Below are 22,042 nucleotides of genomic sequence, written 5' to 3'. Positions count from 1 at the left end.
ACAATGCAGACAGGTCACATGTTCTATAGCTTTTTATTTGTGATGTTTCTGCCCAAAAGATTAGGCTGTATTAGACAGGAAATGAGGCTGGGTGCAGTGGCTCACACCTGTAATCCCAGAACTTTGGGAGACTGAGGCAGGAGGATCTCTTGAGGCCAGGAGTTCAAGACTAGCCTGGGCAACATAGTGAGACCCTGTCTTAAAAAAAAATTAGCCAGGCATGGTGGCACAGCCTATATAGTCTTAGCTACTCGGGAGGCTGAGATGGGAGGATCATTTGAGCCTGGGAGATAGAGGCTGGAGTGAGCCATGATTATGCCACTGCACTCCAGCCTTGGCAACAGAGTGAGACCTTGTCTCTAAAAAAAAGGTGGGGAGGGGGATGACAGACTAAAAGTTTCAAGTTTCCTCTTCCGTATAGAAATCTTCCATTTTGAGGACACCAGCAGAAACCTTTCTAAAAACTTCTAATCCTATGATTTTATGCTATTTAAATCCCAATTTTAAATCTTGGACAAAGAAGCAATAAGAGTAGACCAAAACAAGCAAACAAACAAAAGAACTGTTTGAAGATTTGCCAATCAGTTATTAGCAGTGCTTGAAATTTAGAATCTTCTTCCTTTTTAAAGAGGATAAATCTGCTTTTCTTCTTCCATACTGCCATCAGCTCAGCAATCATCTCCTCAGACCAAATGGCTACCAATATGTGTTTATTGAGAGTCATTTTGTATAAGCCTACCCTTGGAGAGAATAATTGTTCTTGTTTGCAGACATTTTTATCTGGCAGCAGATTCTGCCTCCTCATTGCTGTCCTTGTTCTCATTTGCTGGGCTTAATCCTTCACATTTTATGCTATCTATCTGTCCCTATTGCTATACCTTACTCGTATATATGATCCCATATAATTCCACATAATTGGATTCCATATCATCTAATATATGGGACTTCCTTATAACATTACCCTTAGGTTCCTTAAATTCTAGGATTCTTCATATCTAAAGCCTTCATTTTAAAAACAAGGACACCTGGGTCTATGGAAGTTAAGGAACTTGCCAAAGATCACAGGAACATTTAGTGAAGATCCAGTATTGGAACCTAGCTGCTATAACTACTGTCTAGTGTTCTCTGTAGGATGTGGTTTTGTGTTACGAAATTTGCCCATTTTGTAAGTGAAAATCACATCATTATGCCTTCTGGAATTTCATTAAGTAAATTCTCGTTAGATGTATCCTAAGACAAACCAGGTAATATAATGTAAAGTTTGTAGAAGACACAGTTACTGAAGAGAACATGACGATCAATAAACTTAGGAACATTTGAAGCTCAACCAATACAATGATTTTCGAAAGGGCTGAAGAACTTAACTAACCTTGACAATTCGTTCCCTTGTGCATTATATACTTTAAAAACTGAAAATCTGGTACACCAAAGTTAACCAGATAAATCTTTAAACCCAGTGAAGAGAAAAATAATTTAAACTAAGATCTAATAAAATGAAGAAAGGAATTTATCATACTGGAATGAGAATTTTAGTGGCTTTTGACTGGTAAATATTGGTCATAAGAGAAAAATATAATACATAAAAAGTCACTAAGGAGAATAAGAAGTTAGTAAAACGAAGAAGAAATTTGCAAGCCAGTGAAGACAAAGAGATAAAACAAGAAGAGAGAACAAGCAGAACTGTGGAATGGCTTGAATCCTTTTAACCTTAAAAGTGAGAGTAGCCAGGTATACAGAAGGAATCTAACTATATAGATTTAAGATTTTGGACAAAGCATTCTGCAACATATTCCACTTCTGACTGTGTTGACAAGTGCACAAGGCTTCTAATATTTTCATATCCTTGCCAACACTTGTTATTTTCCACTTAAAAGATTATAGCCAGAGTTGGGCACAGTGGCAGGTACTGCAGTCACAGCTGCTCAGGAGGCTGAGGTGGGAGGATCACTGGATCCCAGGAATTAGAGCCCAGCCTGGGCAGCACAGTGAGACTCCCATCTCTATTTTTAGAAATTAAAAATAAATAAGATAAATGTATAGCTATACTAGTAGACATGAAGGGTTATCTAGTGGTTTTAGCATAACCAGTATTTTTACTGTATATGTGTACTGAGAAACTTGAAGCCAAGTTAATTACCACAATTTAAATAAGAACATTCTTATATTTTACCTTTCTTCATAGATTCTTTTTCCATTCCCTCCTTGTATGTGTACAAGAGTTCATCAACTTCCTTCAGATCCAGGAAGCCTGAGCCATCACTGTCCCACTTCTGAAAGATGGCTTCTAGGAGAAGCCTCTGTCGGACTTGGAAAGCATTTTGGCTAAACTAGGATACAAACAGGATAATAAAGCATGGAAGATACATGTTCATCGTGCTAGCTAGCATTCTGTGTTTATTCCAAAAAAAGTCCAGCATCTTTTGTTAAAACAGCTTTACTCTGAGGCTAAGCATATTAATGGAAAATGCAGTGATTCAGCAGTGGTGCATCCCTGTAAAGCCAGCCACTCAAGAGGCTGAGGCAGGAGTATCGCTTGAGGCCGGGAGTTGGAGACCAGCCTGAGCAACATAGTGAGACCTCAGTCTTAAAAAAATTTTTTTTTTAATTTTTTAGAAAAGAAAATGCAGTGATTAATTTTAATCCCTTAAATACCATTTCTCTGTTTTACCTCTAGGCCAGAACAAAAACAAAAACAAAACAAAACAGACATTCTTGGTTGGTCCATGGTAGGGGGTTATCAGAACTTATTAACATTAGTGTCACTAAAGTTGGTATACAACCTCCCACTGCTAAACTTGACTGGCTTTGAAGAAAAAAAAAAAATAGGCATTTTCTGCATTAGTATTCCTTAGGAATCTTTTTTTTTTTTTTTTTTTGCAAATTTCTTCTACAAACCTTAAGAATCTTTGACCATTCTTTTCCACTCCTTCTCTAGTTGTTCAGGAATGTGATAAATACAGAGAGTGTATTTTAAAATTATTATTATTTTTATTTAGAGACAGAGTCTTGCTATGTCACCCAGGATGGAATAGAGTGGCATAATTACAGTTCACTGTAACTTCAAATTCCTGAGCCCAAGAGATTTTCCCTCCTCAGCCTCCCAAAGCACTGGAATTACAAGCATGAGCCACTGCACCTGGCCCTAAGGGATATGTTTTGAGCGAAGGGGAATGAATGGCAGTGTTTAAATAATAATAATGGCAGTGTTTTAAAAATTTTTTTTTATATTTAAGATTGACTATATTTGACATTAATTTTATTTTTCTTTTAGAGTTTTCACTAGGTTAATTATATTAGTGAGATAGTAATTGAATTAATATCTAGATAGATTTAATTGCAAAAATAAAATGAATATATACCTTTTGATTTAGTAGGAAGAAATGGAATTGAGAAGGTAAAGGGAATTGTCTAGAATTAGGTTGAAAAGACTCATAAGACTGATGATTACTGAATAAGCTTAGTGAAAGTAATTTACATATTTCATATAAGAGAGAATAAATTGTTTATATAAGCTAATGTGTACGCACTTTCCTGTCACCCAAGTAAGTAGCAAGTTCTTAGGAAATACGTACTACCTGGGTGCTCTTGAGTAAAAATATATACTCAGGCCCTAATCATACCCCAGGTGTGTGTACTCGTAAAGACACTCACACACAGGCAAATAATGCAGACACACATCTTTGCATATATCCATATCTGCTTCTCAAAAAGCTTCAGAGAAAGAATAAAGCTGTACAATAAACCATCTCCTGCCAGGAGCAATCATGTTATTATTAGGGGAATGAGTTCTCTGGGGTGTGATCTTAGAATATTTGATGATAAAATAGAATCTTTAATGGCTATGCTTGTTGAAAGAAAGTGATCAGTTTGGTTGTACATTTTTTAACACGAGCCACATCGGGAGCAACTGAGGTTGAGAGATTTACTTATAATAGTGACCTCACTTGTATCATTAATAAATAATATTACCCACCTGTTTTAAGGCATTCATTTTCTCTTGTTCTGTTTCAACATAGCCCTCCTTAAAAAATGAGGTGAGAGTCTCGCTGACACTCAAGGGAGCGTCTTCACCAACAAATGTCTCCAGGAGTTGCACAAACTGGAGCAGATTGAATGAAACTCCATTGAAGGCAGTTCTGCCTTTTATCTCCTTGCAAGACTGAATATTTCTGATAATTGAGTGTAAATCTGTCAAGCAGGAAATATTACCAAGCAGTAAAGTGAACAATTCTTTCAGTTAGGGAAAATAAATGAGTGCCTATTGTAATGAATACCTGCTATTTTTGCCTGTCAGGAATCCATGCTCCCTTCATGAGGACAGCATCCTCTTTTTTTCTTTGGAAAAACATCTCTCCATTGTCAGTTCAGATGAGTCAGGTCATACTGTGCCTCCCACTTTTGTGCCATGGATGGTCATGTGATATACGTCTGGCTAACAATTCATATATGATAGCAATGTAACCTACTATAGGCCAATGAGAGTTAGCCTCAGAACTTTTGGAAGAACTATTAGGAACGAATCATTCTTTTTGTACTCTGACTGCTGAACTAGTAAAATATAAGCTTAGAGATGCTTTCATGGCCATTTTTGTCACAACATGGAGAAAACTGTCTCAATTGAAAGTGACACAGAAAAACAGGGCTCAGAGGAAGACAGTATCCTGCTATTGTTGAGCCTTTGAATCTAGTTGTGCCTGAAAACAGCTGCACTCTGAACTTTCTAGTTAGATAAATTACTAAATACCACCACCACAACTCCTTCCTCCAAGAGTCTTGACTAATATATTTACCTTTTAGCTCAATAGTACATTATGAAGTATATTTCATAAAATTTCAGCAAAGTGACTTCCGTTTGATTTATTCATTGATTCAATCATTCATGCCCTTATACCTTCTATATGAGATTTGATGTGACTCAAAAAAATGATTACTCACAATTTTTACATACATCGGTAAAGCAAAATTGATATAAAGATGACTAAGAAGAAGAACATGAACTAGCAGGCTGCAAGAGGTTGATCAATGCCATGCATTTTCACCAGAAAATTTGAGGATAGGAAGTTTGTTATTTGAGGCTTAAATGAGAGAAAAATTTGCAGGTAGGAAGAAGATAATCTTGATCTAATTTAGTTCTACAACTTGTTGATGTGAAAGGCAAAACAATATAATAGCATTTTAGTGAAATATGAGTGCTTTTGGAACAATCATTTTAAAGACATGCTTTGTCTGAAAGCCAGAAGCTACTCTGCTCTGTTGAGTAGATCTTTCTTTGCAAGTCTTCAAAAACAAGATAGATTCTCACTTGTCTCATGTGTTTAGATGTGGCCCTACCAGGGAAAGGAATAGCTGAAATGATTTCTATTGAGTTTTAGTATCTAATGTCTGATTTTCTCTGTATGCTTAGATCATAGCTTTAAAGCAGTGGTAGGGCCATATCATGGTTAAAAAATGGATACTAATGCCATAAGTTTTAAAGCAGAAGAGCATTCATCAATAGCACATGCCACCATCAATAGTACATCACCACCAAATATATCTATCTGGTATATATTTAGATTCACCAGCTCAAGGACAAAATAATGCAAAGAACACCTTCCCATTCTGCCTTAGCTAAATTCAGTCTTTATCATCGAGTACCACAGTAAATTAAATCCATCTATTGGACTGCCATCTATTCTTCCTACTTTCATTGTTAACATGTACCTGTGAACCTGGAGTTACCATAGATTAAGTTTGCCTGTTCCTCATCTTCAAATGTGACATACTTCATTTTCCAGTTACAAGTAAAAAATTCACCTGTAAAAACACATTCCATAACATAGCCAATCAAACTTCGCTTTCATAATATTTTTGTTCTAGGGTATAAATGAAAGGAGGATTAAATGAGGAGTTACCTGACCATGACTTTCCTTCTATTTCTTGGGACTTGGGTTCACAGGGCTTGTCTTTCTGAACTTCCTTTTTTGTAGTTTCTAAAAGGTACAAATGAAAATGCTTATGAATTAGACATTACATATTCCATTAGCTATTCTAAGGTTAATAAGTGATAGAAATGCGTTGCATATAGAACACCAAAAACTCTAAGTACTTTCCCATATATGCAGTGTTGCAATCGACCACAGTGAAGTCACTTAATAACTTGAATTGTTGAAAGCAGCTCTATAGCAAAAGCTATTATCGTATCCAATTTGGCCATGCAAAATGAGGGCTACATTTCTCAGCCACCCTCACAGCTAGGTATTACTATACAATAGCCCCCTTTTTAACCTTGGCAGGATATGTTCCAAGATCCCTAGTGAATGCCTGAAACTGCAGATAGTATATATACTTTTGCAGTTTGAGGTGTGACAGAAAAAGTAGCATGAATTTCTTTTTCCTTCTTCACAATTTAATAAGTAAAAGATTTGTTCTTACTGTAAATTTCAGCAACCTCAGAATACAATTCTTTCTTTCCTTACTAAGTTGAGAATGAACCTTCCTTCCTTCCTTCCTTCCTTCCTTCCTTCCTTCCTTCCTTCCTTCCTTCCTTCCTTCCTTCCTTCCTTCCTCTCTCTCTCTTCTTTCTTTCTTTCTTGATAGGGTCTCACTTTGTTGCTTAGGCTAGATGGAGTGCAGTGGTGCAATCATGGCTTATTGCAGGCTCAACCTCCTGAGGTTCAGGTGATCTTTCCACCTCAGCCTCCTGCGTAGCCGAGACTATGGTTGCATGCCACCGTGTCCAGCTAATTTTTTTTTTTTTTTTGAGATGACATTTCGCCATGTTGCTCAGGCTGGTTTTGAACTCTTGGGCTCAAGCGATCCACCCGTCTCAGCCTCTCAAAGTGCTGGGATTACAGGCATGAGCCACCATGCCCAGCTGAGAATTTTCACCTTTTCACTTCAAAGGTAGCACTTTATGGCTTCTCTTTGGCATATCCAAATTGCCAGCACCATTACTCTTGTGACTGAAGCCATTATTAGGTAAAATAAAGGTTACTTGAACAAGAGTACTGCAACATAATGACAATCTGATAATCCAGCAGCTATTAAGTGACTAATGAGCAGGTAACATAGACAACATGGACACACTGAACAAAAGGTGCAAGATTTCATTACACTACTCAGAATGGTGCACAATTAAAAATGTATGAATTATTTCTAGAATTTTCCATGTAATACTTTCTGACTATGGTTGATTGTGGTTAACTGAAACTGTGGAAAGCAAAACCGTGGATAAGGGGGAACTACTGTATGCCTAAATTCTGACCAAAGACATGAGAATAAATATTTGAAATGCAGGGTGCATTCTGTCTTGAATATGACTTTCAGAAACTCTTCTAGAACATGTATTTTATATTTAACTGAAAAAAGCAAGACCCATTTACAGTTGAAATAAAAGAAAATTTTTAAAGTGGTTTCTAATATCAGACATTACATTTATTTATTTATTTTTATTTTATTTTTTTTTTTAGGGATCATTGTTTATTTTTATTGTATCTTTTGAGTCCATTTTTGTCAAAAGTCAAAAGATATAAAAATATTTAAAATATAGTGAATAACTGACTCTTTACTGGAATCAAAAGTTTGTCCATTCCTGGGCCAATGGTGTTAAATTCAGTGAACTTTATTTACATCATTTATGTTTCTACAATGAATTGTTCTGCAGCTATACTTGATTTCAATTACATGTTATCATCCTTATATAAAGAACCACATTTCAAGAGGAATTGTTTCCATTAGAATCTTTTTTTTTTTTATTATACTTTAGGTTTTATGGTACATGTGCGCAATGTGCAGGTTAGTTACATATGTATACATGTGCCATGCTGGTGTGCTGCACCCATTAACTCGTCATTTAGCATTAGGTATATCTCCCAATGCTATCCCTCCCCCCTGCCCCCACCCCACAACAGTCCCCGAAGTGTGATGTTCCCCTTCCTGTGTCCATGTGTTCTCATTGTTCAATTCCCACCTGTGAGTGAGAATATGTGGTGTTTGGTTTTTTGTTCTTGCGATAGTCTACTGAGAATGATGATTTCCAGTTTCATCCATGTCCCTACAAAGGACATGAACTCATAATTTTTTATGGCTGCATTGTATTCCATAGTGTATATGTGCCACATTTTCTTAATCTAGTCTATCATTGTTGGACATTTGGGTTGGTTCCAAGTCTTTGCTATTGTGAATAATGCCGCAATAAACATACGTGTGCATGTGTCTTTATAGCAGCATGATTTATAGTCCTTTGGGTATATACCCAGTAATGGGATGGCTGGGTCAAATGGAATTTCTAGTTCTAGATCCCTGAGGAATCGCCACACTGACTTCCACAAGGGTTGAACTAGTTTACAGTCCCACCAACAGTGTAAAAGTGTTCCTATTTCTCCACATCCTCTCCAGCACATGTTGTTTCCTGACTTTTTAATGATTGCCATTCTAACTGGTGTGAGATGGTATCTCACTGTGGTTTTGATTTGCATTTCTCTGATGGCCAGTGATGGTGAGCATTTTTTCATGTGTTTTTTGGCTGCATAAATGTCTTCTTTTGAGAAGTGTCTGTTCATGTTCTTCACCCACTTTTTGATGGGGTTGTTTGTTTTTTTCTTGTAAATTTGTTGGAGTCCATTGTAGATTCTGGATATTAGCCCTTTGTCAGATGAGTAGGTTGCGAAAATTTTCTCCCATTTTCTAGGTTGCCTGTTCACTCTGATGGTAGTTTCTTTTGCTGTGCAGAAGCTCTTTAGTTTAATTAGATCCCACTGTCAATTTTGGCTTTTGTTGCCATTGCTTTTGGTGTTTTAGACATGAAGTCCTTGCCCATGCCTATGTCCTGAATGGTAATGCCTAGGTTTTCTTCTAGGGTTTTTATGGTTTTAGGTCTAACATTTAAGTCTTTAATCCATCTTGAATTGATTTTTGTATAAGGTGTAAGGAAGGGATCCAGTTTCAGCTTTCTACATATGGCTAGCCACTTTTCCCAGCACCATTTATTAAATAGGGAATCCTTTCCCCATTTCTTGTTTTTCTCAGGTTTGTCAAAGATCAGATAGTTGTAGATATGTGGCATTATTTCTGACGGCTCTGTTCTGTTCCATTGATCTATATCTCTGTTTTGGTACCAGTACCATGCTGTTTTGGTTACTGTAGCCTTGTAGTATAGTTTGAAGTCAGGTAGCGTGATGCCTCCAGCTTTGTTCTTTTGGCTTACGATTGACTTGGCGATGCGGGCTCTTTTTTGGTTCCATATGAACTTTAAAGTTTTTTCCAATTCTGTGAAGAAAGTCATTGGTAGCTTGATGGGGATGGCAATGAATCTGTAAATTACCTTGGGCAGTATGGCCATTTTCACGATATTGATTCTTCCTACCCATGAGCATGGAATGTTCTTCCATTTGTTTGTATCCTCTTTTATTTCCTGGAGCAGTGGTTTGTAGTTCTCCTTGAAGAGGTCCTTCACATCCCTTGTAAGTTGGATTCCTAGGTATTTTATTCTCTTTGAAGCAATTGTGAATGGGAGTTCACTCATGATTTGGCTCTCTGTTTGTCTGTTATTGGTGTATAAGAATGCTTGTGATTTTTGTACATTGATTTTGTATCCTGAGACTTTGCTGAAGTTGCTCACCAGCTTAAGGAGATTTTGGGCTGAGACAATGGGGTTTTCTAGATATACAATCATGTTGTCTGCAAACAGGGACAATTTGACTTCCTCTTTTCCTAATTGAATACCCTTTATTTCCTTCTCCTGCCTAATTGCCCTGGCCAGAACTTCCAACACTATGTTGAATAGAAGTGGTGAGAGAGGGCATCCCTGTCTTGTGCCAGTTTTCAAAGGGAATGCTTCCAGTTTTTGCCCATTCAGTATGATATTGGCTGTGGGTTTGTCATAGATAGCTCTTATTATTTTGAGATACATCCCATCAATACCTAATTTATTGAGAGTTTTTAGCATGAAGCGTTGTTGAATTTTGTCAAAGGCCTTTTCTGCATCTATTGAGATAATCATGTGGTTTTTGTCTTTGATTCTGTTTATATGCTGGATTACATTTATTGATTTGCATATATTGAACCAGCCTTGCATTCCAGGGATGAAGCCCACTTGATCATGGTGGATAAGCTTTTTGATGTGCTGCTGGATTCTGTTTGCCAGTATTTTACTGAGGATTTTTGCATCAATGTTCATCAAGGATATTGGTCTAAAATTCTCTTTTTTGGTTGTGTCTCTGCCTGGCTTTGGTATCAGGATGATGCTGGCCTCATAAAATGAGTTAGGGAGGATTCCCTCCTTTTCTATTGATTGGAATAGTTTCAGAAGGAACGGTACCAGTTCCTCCTTGTACCTCTGGTAGAATTCGGCTGTGAACCCATCTGGTCCTGGACTTTTTTTGGTTGGTAAGCTACTGATTATTGCCACAATTTCAGCTCCTGTTATTGGTCTATTCAGAGATTCAACTTCTTCCTGGTTTAGTCTTGGGCGGGTGTATGTGTTGAGGAATTTATCCATTTCTTCTAGATTTTCTAGTTTATTTGCGTAGAGGTGTTTGTAGTATTCTCTGATGGTAGTTTGTATTTCTGTGGGATCGGTGGTGATATCCCCTTTATCATTTTTTATTGCATCTATTTGATTCTTCTCTCTTTTTTTCTTTATTAATCTTGCTAGCGGTCTATCAATTTTGTTGATCCTTTCAAAAAACCAGCTCCTGGATTCATTAATTTTTTGAAGGGTTTTTTGTGTCTCTATTTCCTTCAGTTCTGTTCTGATTTTAGTTATTTCTTGCCTTCTGCTAGCTTTTGAATGTGTTTGCTCTTGCTTTTCTAGTTCTTTTAATTGTGATGTTAGGGTGTCAATTTTGGATCTTTCTTGTTTTCTCTTGTGGGCATTTAGTGCTATAAATTTCCCTCTACACACTGCTTTGAATGCATCCCAGAGATTCTGGTATGTTGTGTCTTGGTTCTCGTTGGTTTCAAAGAACATCTTTATTTCTGCCTTCATTTCATTATGTATCCAGTAGTCATTCAGGAGCAGGTTGTTCAGTTTCCATGTAGTTGAGCAGTTTTGAGTGAGATTCTTAATCCTGAGTTCTAGCTTGATTGCACTGTGATCTGAGAGACAGTTTGTTATAATTTCTGTTCTTTTACATTTACTAAGGAGAGCTTTACTTCCAAGTATGTGGTCAATTTTGGAATAGGTGTGGTGTGGTGCTGAAAAAAATGTATATTCTGTTGATTTGGGGTGGAGAGTTCTGTAGATGTCTATTAGGTCGGCTTGGTGCAGAGCTGAGTTCAATTCCTGGGTATCCTTGTTGACTTTCTGTCTCGTTGATCTGTCTAATGTTGACAGTGGGGTGTTAAAGTCTCCCATTATTAATGTGTGGGAGTCTAAGTCTCTTTGTAGGTCACTCAGGACTTGCTTTATGAATCTGGGTGCTCCTGTATTGGGTGCATATATATTTAGGATAGTTAGCTCTTCTTGTTGAATTGATCCCTTTACCATTATGTAATGGCCTTCTTTGTCTCTTTTGATCTTTGTCGGTTTAAAGTCTGTTTTATCAGAGACTAGGATTGTAACCCCTGCCTTTTTTTGTTTTCCATTTGCTTGGTAGATCTTCCTCCATGCTTTTATTTTGAGCCTGTGTGTGTCTCTGCACGTGAGATGGGTTTCCTGAATACAGCACACTGATGGGTCTTGAGTCTTTATCCAATTTGCCAGTCTGTGTCTTTTAATTGGAGCATTTAGTCCACTTACATTTAAAGTTAATATTGTTATGTGTGAATTTGATCCTGTCATTATGATGTTAGCTGGTTATTTTGCTCGTTAGTTGATGCAGTCTCTTCCTAGTCTCGATGGTCTTTACATTTTGGTATGATTTTGCAGTGGCTGGTACTGGTTGTTCCTTTCCATGTTTAGCGCTTCCTTCAGGAGCTCTTTTAGGGCAGGCCTGGTGGTGACAAAATCTCTCAGCATTTGCTTGTCTGTAAAGTATTTTATTTCTCCTTCACTTATGAAGCTTAGTTTGGCTGGATATGAAATTCTGGCTTGAAAATTCTTTTCTTTAAGAATGTTGAATATTGGCCCCCACTCTCTTCTGGCTTGTAGGGTTTCTGCCGAGAGATCCGCTGTTAGTCTGATGGGCTTCCCTTTGAGGGTAACCCGACCTTTCTCTCTGGCTGCCCTTAACATTTTTTCCTTCATTTCAACTTTGGTGAATCTGACAATTATGTGTCTTGGAGTTGCTCTTCTCGAGGAGTATCTTTGTGGTGTTCTCTGTATTTCCTGAATCTGAATGTTGGCCTGCCTTGCTAGATTGGGGAAGTTCTCCTGGATAATATCCTGCAGAGTGTTTTCCAGCTTGGTTCCATTCTCCCCGTCACTTTCAGGTACACCAATCAGACGTAGATTTGGTCTTTTCACATAGTCCCACATTTCTTGGAGGCTTTGCTCGTTTCTTTTTATTCTTTTTTCTCTAAACTTCCCTTCTCGCTTCATTTCATTCATTTCATCTTCCATGGCTGATACCCTTTCTTCCATTTGATCGCATCGGCTCCTGAGGCTTCTGCATTCTTCACGTAGTTCTCGAGCCTTGGTTTTCAGCTCCATCAGCTCCTTTAAGCACTTCTCTGTATTGGTTATTCTAGTTATACATTCTTCTAAATTTTTTTCAAAGTTTTCAACTTCTTTGCCTTTGGTTTGAATATCCTCCCGTAGCTCGGAGTAATTTGATCATCTGAAGCCTTCTTCTCTCAGCTCGTCAAAGTCATTCTCTGTCCAGCTTTGTTCCGTTGCTGGTGAGGAACTGCGTTCCTTTGGAGGAGGAGAGGCACTCTGCTTTTTAGAGTTTCCAGTTTTTCTGCTCTGTTTTTTCCCTATCTTTGTGGTTTTATCTACTTTTGGTCTTTGATGATGGTGATGTACAGATGGGTTTTTGGTGTGGATGTCCTTTCTGTTTGTTAGTTTTCCTTCTAACAGACAGGACCCTCAGCTGCAGGTCTGTTGGAGTACCTGGCCGGGGCCGTGTGAGGTGTCAGCCTGCCCCTGCTGGGGGGTGCCTCCCTGTTAGGCTGCTCAGGGGTCAGGGGTCAGGGACCCACTTGAGGAGGCAGTCTGCCTGTTCTCAGATCTCCAGCTGCGTGCTGGGAGAACCACTGCTCTCCTCACAGCTGTCAGACAGGGACATTTAAGTCTGCAGAGGTTACTGCTGTCTTTTTGTTTGTCTGTGCCCTGCCCCCAGAGGTGGAGCCTACAGAGGCAGGCAGGCCTCCTTGAGCTGTGGTGGGCTCCACCCAGTTCGAGCTTCCTTTGTTTACCTAAGCGAGCCTGGGCAATGGCGGGCACCCCTCCCCCAGCCTCGCTGCCGCCTTGCTGTTTGATCTCAGACTGCTGTGCTAGCAATCAGGGAGACTCCGTGGGCATAGGACCCTCTGAGCCAGGTGCGGGCTATAATCTCCTGGTGCACCATTTCCTAAGCCCGTCGGAAAAGCACAGTATTCGGGTGGGAGTGGCCCGATTTTCCAGGTGCCGTCTGTCACCCTTGGAAAGGGAACTCCCTGACCCCTTGCGCTTCCCGAGTGAGGCAGTGCTTCGCCCCTGCTTCGGCTGGCGCACGGTGTGCTCACCCACTGACCTGCGCCCACTGACCTGCGCCCACTGTCTGGCACTCCCTAGTGAGATGAACACGGTACCTCAGATGGAAATGCAGAAATCACCCGTCTTCTTTATCGCTCATGCTGGGAGCTGTAGACCAGAGCTGTTCCTATTAGGCCATCTTGGCTCCTCCTCCCAAGACATTACATTTAAAACAAAAAGGCTTCTACTACCTTTTCAGAAACCGAATTAAAACACTTCTATAATCTAGTGCAATGGAAATTATCCGTAAATTGACACTATAGACATTCTGGTTTGCATTTCATTGGTGAATATAATTAACTTAATTGATTATTGTTCAAGGTCTAGACTCATGTGGAGCAGCAAAATATGCCTGAGGTTTGCAAGACCTGATATGCCAGAAAAAAAATTCTAACTTAAATGAGTATTTTCTGAAAAGACTTTAAAAACCATTCCATGAAACAGGGAGCTGGTGTTGTAGAAGAACTGCATTGCTACCTGAAAAGTGATCTTTTCTACTTAACGTTGGAACTTCCTCTTGCAGTTCAGAACTCAGGAATATTTCCTCTTCATATGTTTGTTCCCAAGACCTCTTTTCCTGTAGAGGGACTTCAGTGTACTCAGAGTATATAGGTTCCCCATATTTTGTACTTTTTAAGATACTATCTTTTCTTGATTGTGAAGTTGAGCCTATGTCTTCCTGCTCTTCTGAAATTATCCCTCCATAAGGTCCTTGTTCTGATTTTTGGTATGGTTCTTCTATTATTGACTCTCTGAGTGATCCTTGTTCTGCAGCTGACATTCTGCGTGATCCTTGTTCTGCTACTGACCCTTCGCGTCGATCTTGTTCTGCAATAGACTCTCTGCATGACCCTTGTTCTGCAACTGACTCTCTGCTTGATCCTTGTCCTGAAACTGACACTCTGCGTGGTCCTTGTCCTTGTCCTTCTATTGACCCTTTGTGCTGTCCTTGTTCTGTAGTTGACTCTCTGTGTGTTTCTTGTTCTGTTAGTAACCCTCTACTTGACCCTTGTTCTAGAGTTGACTCTGTGTGTGTTCCTGGTTCTATTACTGATTCTATGTACAGTTCTTGTTCTGCAGTTGGCTTTTTGCCTTGTTCTTGTTCTTCAGTTGAAATTCTCTGTGGTCCTTGTTCTGCAGTTACTCCTCTCCTCTGTTCTGGCGGGTTTGGTGGTGGTGTTGATGTTCTCGGCTCATCGAGTTTAGGTTGATCTGGACTTTCTAATAATTTACTTTGGGTTTTGCTAGCATGTTTTGCAGAAAGTAATGTATTCATCTCCAAGAGCACTTTGTCGAGACCTTCGTAAATGTGTTTCTGATTATCCATGTCTCCCCACAACTCAGTCAAGTTTATCTCTTCAAATTCAATGAATGGCCCTAATGCAGAAAACAAAATATTCACTTAAACCATTGATCTTATAATGCAGAATTAGAGCTATTAAATTATGCAAAGAAAAGCATTGAGCACAGAGATTGTAATATAGGCCTATTGCTCTAAATAAATATCAGTTATCTTTGGCTGCAACACAATAAAAAGTAAAAAGGTACCCAAAAGAATTTATACTACTATAAGTTAGAAATCATCCCTTCCTAAAAGGTGTGATTTTGGAAATAAACAGGATTCTCCTTTTGCTACTTGGAGTGTTGCTTAGACTGCCAAGGCAAATAGAATTTGTCCTCTACCTTTGTGGTCTCCTACAATAAGCATCACATAGGGATGGGAAAAGGGACACATCTTTCATCTCAAATATATTTTCAATATCTGCAATATAAAAAGCAAGTCTTTATCCATGACAATCTTTCAATGAGGCTATGTTTTTCCAACATTCATATTTTCCCCCTATCTCTTTCCCTCTTCTTTGTTGTTCATTCCTCAATTATTTTCGTCTACACTTATGTGGACACCTAGAACAGAATACTAGGGAAAGACTGGATAGTATTCACAGAATCCCACTGTTAAACAACAACAATAAAACCCTGGTGTCTATACTATAAAGAGTGGAAATCATGCCACAAGACTGTCCCCATTTCTTCCAAAACAGTAGTGGCAAGCTATAAAATTGCAATTCTCACAATTTTCAGAAATACTCCAAGTATATCACCCACAGATTTGTAAGTATCCAATTAATAAATCTTCACACAGAAATAAAATATTGACATTCTTGGCCAGGTGTGGTGGCTCAATGCCTGTAATCCCAGCACTTTGGGAAGCCAAGGCAGGTGGATGCCTGAGGTCAGGAGTTTAAGACCAGCCTGCCCAACATGGTAAAACCCCGTCTCTACTAAAAATACAAAAAAATAGCTGGGTGTGTTGGCGGGCGCCTGTAATCCCAGATACTTGGGAGGATGAGGCAGGGAGAATTGCTTGAACCCGGGAGGCAGAAGTTGCAGTGAGCTGAGATTGCACCATTTCACTCCACCCTGGGCAACAGAGCGAGACTGTCTCAAAAAAAAAAAAAAAAAGACATTCTTTGGGAAACTCAGTCAATGTAATGCCTTCTCTTTAAAAAAATGAAAATAAGCTGAGCACAGTGGCACATCCCTGTAGTCCTGGCTACTCTGGAGGCCGAGGCAGGAGGATTGCTGGAGCCCAGGAGTTTGAAGCTAGTCTGGGCAACATAGCAAGACCCCATCTCTGAAAACGTAAAATAAAATAAAATAAAATTAAATTAAATAAAAATAAAAATAAACCCCGTAATTGTATTTGTTTTGGAAATAACATAAAAAGGATATTTTACTGTATAAGTAAATGCTTGGGAAAAGGAAATACTGTTCTTATAAATGTTATAATTTTAAGTTGGGCATTAAAAATGGAATTACCAGGCTGGATGCAGTGGCTTACACCTATAATCCCAGCACCCAGGCATTTGAGACTATCCTTGGCAACAGGGTGAAACCTTCTATTAAAAATACAAAAAATTAGCTGGGCATGGTGGTGCACACCTGTAGTCCCAGCCACTCAGGTGGCTGAGGTGGGAGAATCATCTCCCACCTGGGAGGTTGAGGCTGCAGTGAGTCATGATCATGCCACTGCACTCCAGCCTGGGTGAGAAGAGTAAGACTCAAAAAAATTTTTTTGTTAGTAAGATGGAATTACCATTACTAACTTAATTTCCAAAACATTCAGACTGTCACTAAAGCATTTCTTCATTTGAATGAATTTAAAATTGAGTTCTAGCTGAGTTCTGATATAAAATTTTTGAGTACTGCACTGTGGTGAAAAATACATCTAGTTGTGATGAAGAATGAATTTCGTGGAGGGAATAAACAACTAGATACAGTTATCATAATCTAAGAGAGCTATTATGTGAAGAGATTCCATGGTGGTAGAATAATCTCGTGTTAACATATCAGTGTATCATATCAGTACATATCAGTGTACTGCGACACTCCAGCTTGAACATACTCCCTCTGAGTGGCACTTACATTGTCGTGGGCTTCGAAGTAAACTCCTAAGCATTGGTGAACTATGGTCATAGAATAATTCCAGCAGGGCCAATGTCCTCTGCCGATCCAAAAACCCTACCTAAGCAAAGAAGAAAGTTTGTGATTAGCTGTTACGGGAGATTTAAGATTTGTATGCAGTTGGAACGTGGCTTATTGAAGCTTTTATCTTCACTACCACCACAACAATCATTATCATGTAAATAAAAGCTGCAGCATCAAAATCAGGAAAGTTGTATCTTGCCTTTAGGCTTATACTCTACTTTCCCATTCTGTGACCTGTCAAAATGACCTCTACTTAGTAAATGTTTAAGAAATATTTGTGACTGACTTATTGACGGCTAAATCCAATGTATAATGTTCAGTTCTTATCTTACCTGACCTGAGTATGTCACTTGAAACAATTTACTGCTCCCTACTTGTCTTTTTTCCATTGTTATTTTTGAAAATTTTTTTAATTATAGAAAAATATAGAAAATGATAGAATTAACGTATGTGTTCCCAACACCCGGAAATAATGATTGTTAACATTTTGTGTATGTGCTTTAAAAAGCCTGATATAGCAATACAGTGAGACCTCCATTGCTTCAAAAAATAAAAAATTAGCCAGGCATGGTGTTGTACACCTGTAGTCCTAGTCACTCCAGAGGCTGGGGCCAGAGGATAGCTTGATTTGCAGTGAGCTATGATCATGTCACTGCAGTCCAGCCTGGCTGACAGAGCAAGACCTTGTCTCAAAAACTAAAACAAAAAAACCTGATATAGGCCAGGCGCAGTGGCTCACGCCTGTAATCCCAGCACTTTGGGAGGCCGAGGTGGGTGGATCACCTAAGGTCAGGAGTTCGAGACCAGCCTGACCAACACGGAGAAACCCTGCCTCTACTAAAAATACAAAAATTAGCTGGGCATGGTGGCGGGTGCCTGTAATCCCAGCTACTCGAGAGGCTGAGGCAGGAGAATCACTTGAACCCAGGAGGCAGGGTTGCGGTGAACAGAGATCATGCTATTGCACTCCAGCCTGGGCAACAAGAGCAAAACTCCATTTAAAAAAAAAAAGAAAAAAAAAAAACCTGATATAGTACATATGTCTTTCTTCAAATTGCTTTTATTTACTCAACATTGAGATCTAATTCATATCTGTAAAGAAATATATTTTATTCTTTTTAACTGCAATAAGGCATTCTGTAATATGAAAACACCATAATTTTAAAAAAAACTCCTCTATTGATGGGTGTTTTGATTAGTTTTAGTATTTTGATATCAATGTAATGCTGCGATGGATATCCTTATACACATCTCCTTTTGTACATATGCAAGCATTTCTCTAGGATAAATAACTAGAAGTGGAATTACTGGATTGTATAATGTATGCATTTTCAACTTTATTAGTTATAGCCAAATTGCTTCACAAAATGTTCATACCAATTTACATTCTTGACAGCATTGAATGACAGTATTATTTCTCCATATTCACATCAATACTTGATATTGTTAGAGTTTATTATTTTTTGTAATCTGATAGATAAAAATGGTATCATTATTTTAATTTGCATTTCCCTGATTACTAGTGAGATTTAATATATTTTCATGTGCTTATTATATGTTTGAGTTTTTCCTCTTCTATGAATGGGTTTTTCATATCCTTTTCCCATTTTTCAGTTGGGACCAGTTGCCTATTTCTTTTGGTTTTTTTTGTTTGTTTTTGTTTTTGTTTTTGTTTTGAGACACAGTCTCGCTCTGTCGCCCAGGCTGGAGTGCAGTGGCGTGATCTCAGCTCACTGCAACCTCCGCCTCCTGGGTTCAAGCGATTCTCCTGCCTCAGCCTCCAGAGTAGCTGGGACTACAGGCGCCTGCCACCACGCCCGGCTAAATTTTTTGTCTTTTTAGTAGAGATGAGGTTTCACCATGTTAGTCAAGATGGTCTCAATCTCCTGACCTCGTGATCTGCCCGCCTCAGCCTCCCAAAGTGCTGGGATTACAGGCGTGAGCCACTGCGCCCTGCCCAGTTGTCTATTTCTTATGAATTTGTAAAATTTTGAGAATGACCATTCTTTTATTTACATAGCAAATATTTTTTCCCAGTTTATCTCTTATCTTTCAATTTAACTTTTGGTGAGTTTAGCCATATCAATGTTATCCATTAATTTTGAAGATATACATTAATTTTGAGGTAGTCAAATATATCAATCATTTCCTTTTGATATACAGTGAAAAATCAATGAATGACATTGGGACAATTAATTTTTCATATTGGGAAGAACATAAAAGTAGATCCCACCCTCATTAATGAGAAAAGTAAGTTCTATCTGATCAGAAACCTAGATGTGGAAAACAAAATTTAAAAAATTTTAGAAGCAGCCAAGTGTGAGTCACCATGCCTGGCTGCTTCTAAAACTTTTTAAGACAGGGTCTCACTAAGGAATACTCCTAAGGAATATTCCAAATAAGCACAAACCACTTTGAGTTCCAAATATATGCTCTAAATTTGCTTTTTTTTTTTTTTTTTTTTTTGAGACAGGGTCTCCCTCTGTCACCTAGACTGGAGTGCAGTGGCATGACCATAGCTCACTGCATCCTCAAATTCCTGGGCTCAAGCAATCCTCCTGCCTCAGCAGGAGTCGCTGGGATTACAGGTATGAGCCACCACACTTGGCTGCTTCTAAAATTTTAAAAATTTTGTTTTCCACATCTAGGTTTCTGATTAGATAGAACTCACTTTTCCTCATTAATGAAGGTGGAATCTACTTTTATATTTTTCCCAATATGGAAAATTAATTGTCCTAGTATATCTCATTGATTACTCCTTTTCCCAATGATTTATATTGGCACCTGTGTTATATACTAAATTCCTACATGCTCTTGCATCTGATGCCAGATCTAATATTCTGTTCCACTGATTTGTCTATTCCAGTACCAAAGCCAAAGCTTTTAATTAATATGAGTTTATTTTAAAAATAAGCTCCTGCACAGCAAAATAAACTATCTTCTGTTTGTCTGTTTACTCTGTTTACACCCAACCTGAATATACAATTTTCGTAAGAAGACATACATGGCCGATGCCTGTAATCACTGCCCTTTGGGAGGCCTGGCAGATCTCTTGAGCCAGGAATTTGAGACTAGCTTGGACAACCTAGTGAAACCCCATCTCTTCAAAAATTATCTGGGCCTGGTGGTGTGGCTTATAGTCCCAGTTACTCGGGAGGCTGAGGTAGGAGGATCACTCAATCCCAGGAGGTTGAGGCTGCAGTGAACTGTGATCTTGCCACTGCACTCCAGCCTGAATGACAGAGTGAGATCCTGTCTCAGAAAAAAAGAAGAAAAAGACATATGCGCAGCTAACAAGCATATGAAAAAATGCTCAACATCGCTAACCATTAGGGAAATGCAAATCAAAACGACAATGAGATACATCTCACACCTGTCAGAATGGCTATTATTAAAAAGTCAAAAAATAACAAATGCTGGCAAGGTTGCAGAGAAAAGGGAATGCTTATACACTGTTGGTAGAAGGTAAATTAGTTCAGCCATTGTGAAAGCTGTTTGGTGATTTCTCAAAGAACTCAAAGCAGAATCACCATTTGGCCCAGCAATCCTTTTATTGGATATATATCCAAAGGAATATAAATTGTTCTACTGTAAAGACACATGCACACGTATGTTCACTGCAGCACTATTCATGACAGCAAAGACATGGAACCAACCTAAATATGAATCTATGGTAGACTGTATAAAGAAAATGTGGTACAGGCCAAGCGCAGTGGTTCATGCCTGTAATCCCAACACTTTGGGAGGCCGAGGAGGGAGGATCACTTGAGCTGAGGAGTTCAAGAGCAGCCTGGGTAACACGGTGAGTTACCATCTCTGCAGAAACCTAAAAAAATTAGCCTGGCATGGTGGTATGTACCTGTAGTCCTAGCTAGTCCTGAGGCTGAGGTGGGAGGATCACTTGAGCCTCGGCTGCAGTGAGCTGTAATCACACTACACTCAGCCTAGGTGACAGAGCAAGGCCCTGTCTTCAAAAAAAAAAAAAAGTAAAAGAAAATGTGGTACATATGCACCATGGAATTCTATGCAGTCATAAAAAGAATGAGATTATGTCATTTGCAGCAACATGGATGGAGCTGGAGGCCATAATCCTAAGTGAACTAACACAGGAACAGAAAACCAAATACCAACATGTTTCCACTTGTAAGTGGGAGCTAAACACTGAGTACATATGGAGAGAAATTAGGGAACAACAGACACTGAGGCCTATCTGAGGGTCAGGGGAGGGAGGAGGGAGAGGGTGAAAAAACTACCTATAGGGTACTGTGCTTATTATCTGGGTGGCAACATAATCTGTACATCAAACCCCCATGTCACACAATTTACCTATATAACAAACCCATACATGTACCCCTGAGTCTAAAATAAAAGTTTTTCTGGCAGGTGGTGCACACCTGTAGTTCCAGCACTTCGGGAGGCCGAGGTGGGCAGATAACTTGAGCTCAGGAGTTTGGACCAGCCTGGGCAACGTGGCAAAATCCCATCTCTATGAAAAATAAAAATATTAGTTGGGCATGGTGGCACATGCCTGTAGTCCCAGTTACTAAGGAGGCTGAGGTGGGAGGATGGCTTAAGCCTGGGAGGTGGAGGCTGCAGTGAGCTGAGATACCACCACTGCACTCCAGGTTGGGTGACAAAGTGAGACCCTATCTCAAAAAATAAAATTAATTAATTAATTAAATAAAAGTAAAAAAAAAATCAGGGAAATTCTCCCCAACTTGTTTTTCATTTGTAATTATTTTTGCTATATTTGAACCTTGATTTTCCCATCTAATTTTTTTTAACTAAACCTTTTAAAATATATATATACCCTATACACAGAAAAGTGCACAAAACCTAAGTATATGGTTTTATGAATTATCGGAATAAAAAAACACACAGGAACACTTTCTCAAAGAGAATCACAAGCTTTAGTAGAGGGCAGAGCTTTGCTCCAAAACTCAAGGAAACTAC

General features: G+C 38.9%; 1 protein-coding gene across 2 annotated transcripts in view; it reads right to left on the bottom strand.

The window, feature by feature from the left end:
- EFCAB5 (EF-hand calcium binding domain 5) overlaps positions 1 to 22,042 on the bottom strand; it is a 183,751-nt gene that overhangs the window by 49,040 nt on the left and 112,669 nt on the right. For both annotated transcript variants that reach the window (XM_054458178.2, XM_054458180.2), the window contains exons 9-14: positions 17,027 to 17,126; positions 14,078 to 14,977; positions 5,895 to 5,972; positions 5,704 to 5,796; positions 3,974 to 4,188; positions 2,171 to 2,327 (exon numbers count right to left, since the gene is read on the bottom strand). In XM_054458178.2, the coding sequence (XP_054314153.2) occupies positions 2,171 to 2,327; positions 3,974 to 4,188; positions 5,704 to 5,796; positions 5,895 to 5,972; positions 14,078 to 14,977; positions 17,027 to 17,126 (1,543 nt within the window). The remainder of the gene's footprint in view (positions 1 to 2,170; positions 2,328 to 3,973; positions 4,189 to 5,703; positions 5,797 to 5,894; positions 5,973 to 14,077; positions 14,978 to 17,026; positions 17,127 to 22,042) is intronic.

The sequence above is a fragment of the Pongo pygmaeus genome, chromosome 19 (assembly GCF_028885625.2).
Source record: "Pongo pygmaeus isolate AG05252 chromosome 19, NHGRI_mPonPyg2-v2.0_pri, whole genome shotgun sequence".
NCBI classification, from domain to species: domain Eukaryota; kingdom Metazoa; phylum Chordata; class Mammalia; order Primates; family Hominidae; genus Pongo; species Pongo pygmaeus.
Note: the sequence above shows the minus strand (reverse complement) of the source record. Positions and strands in the feature narration are given on the sequence as shown.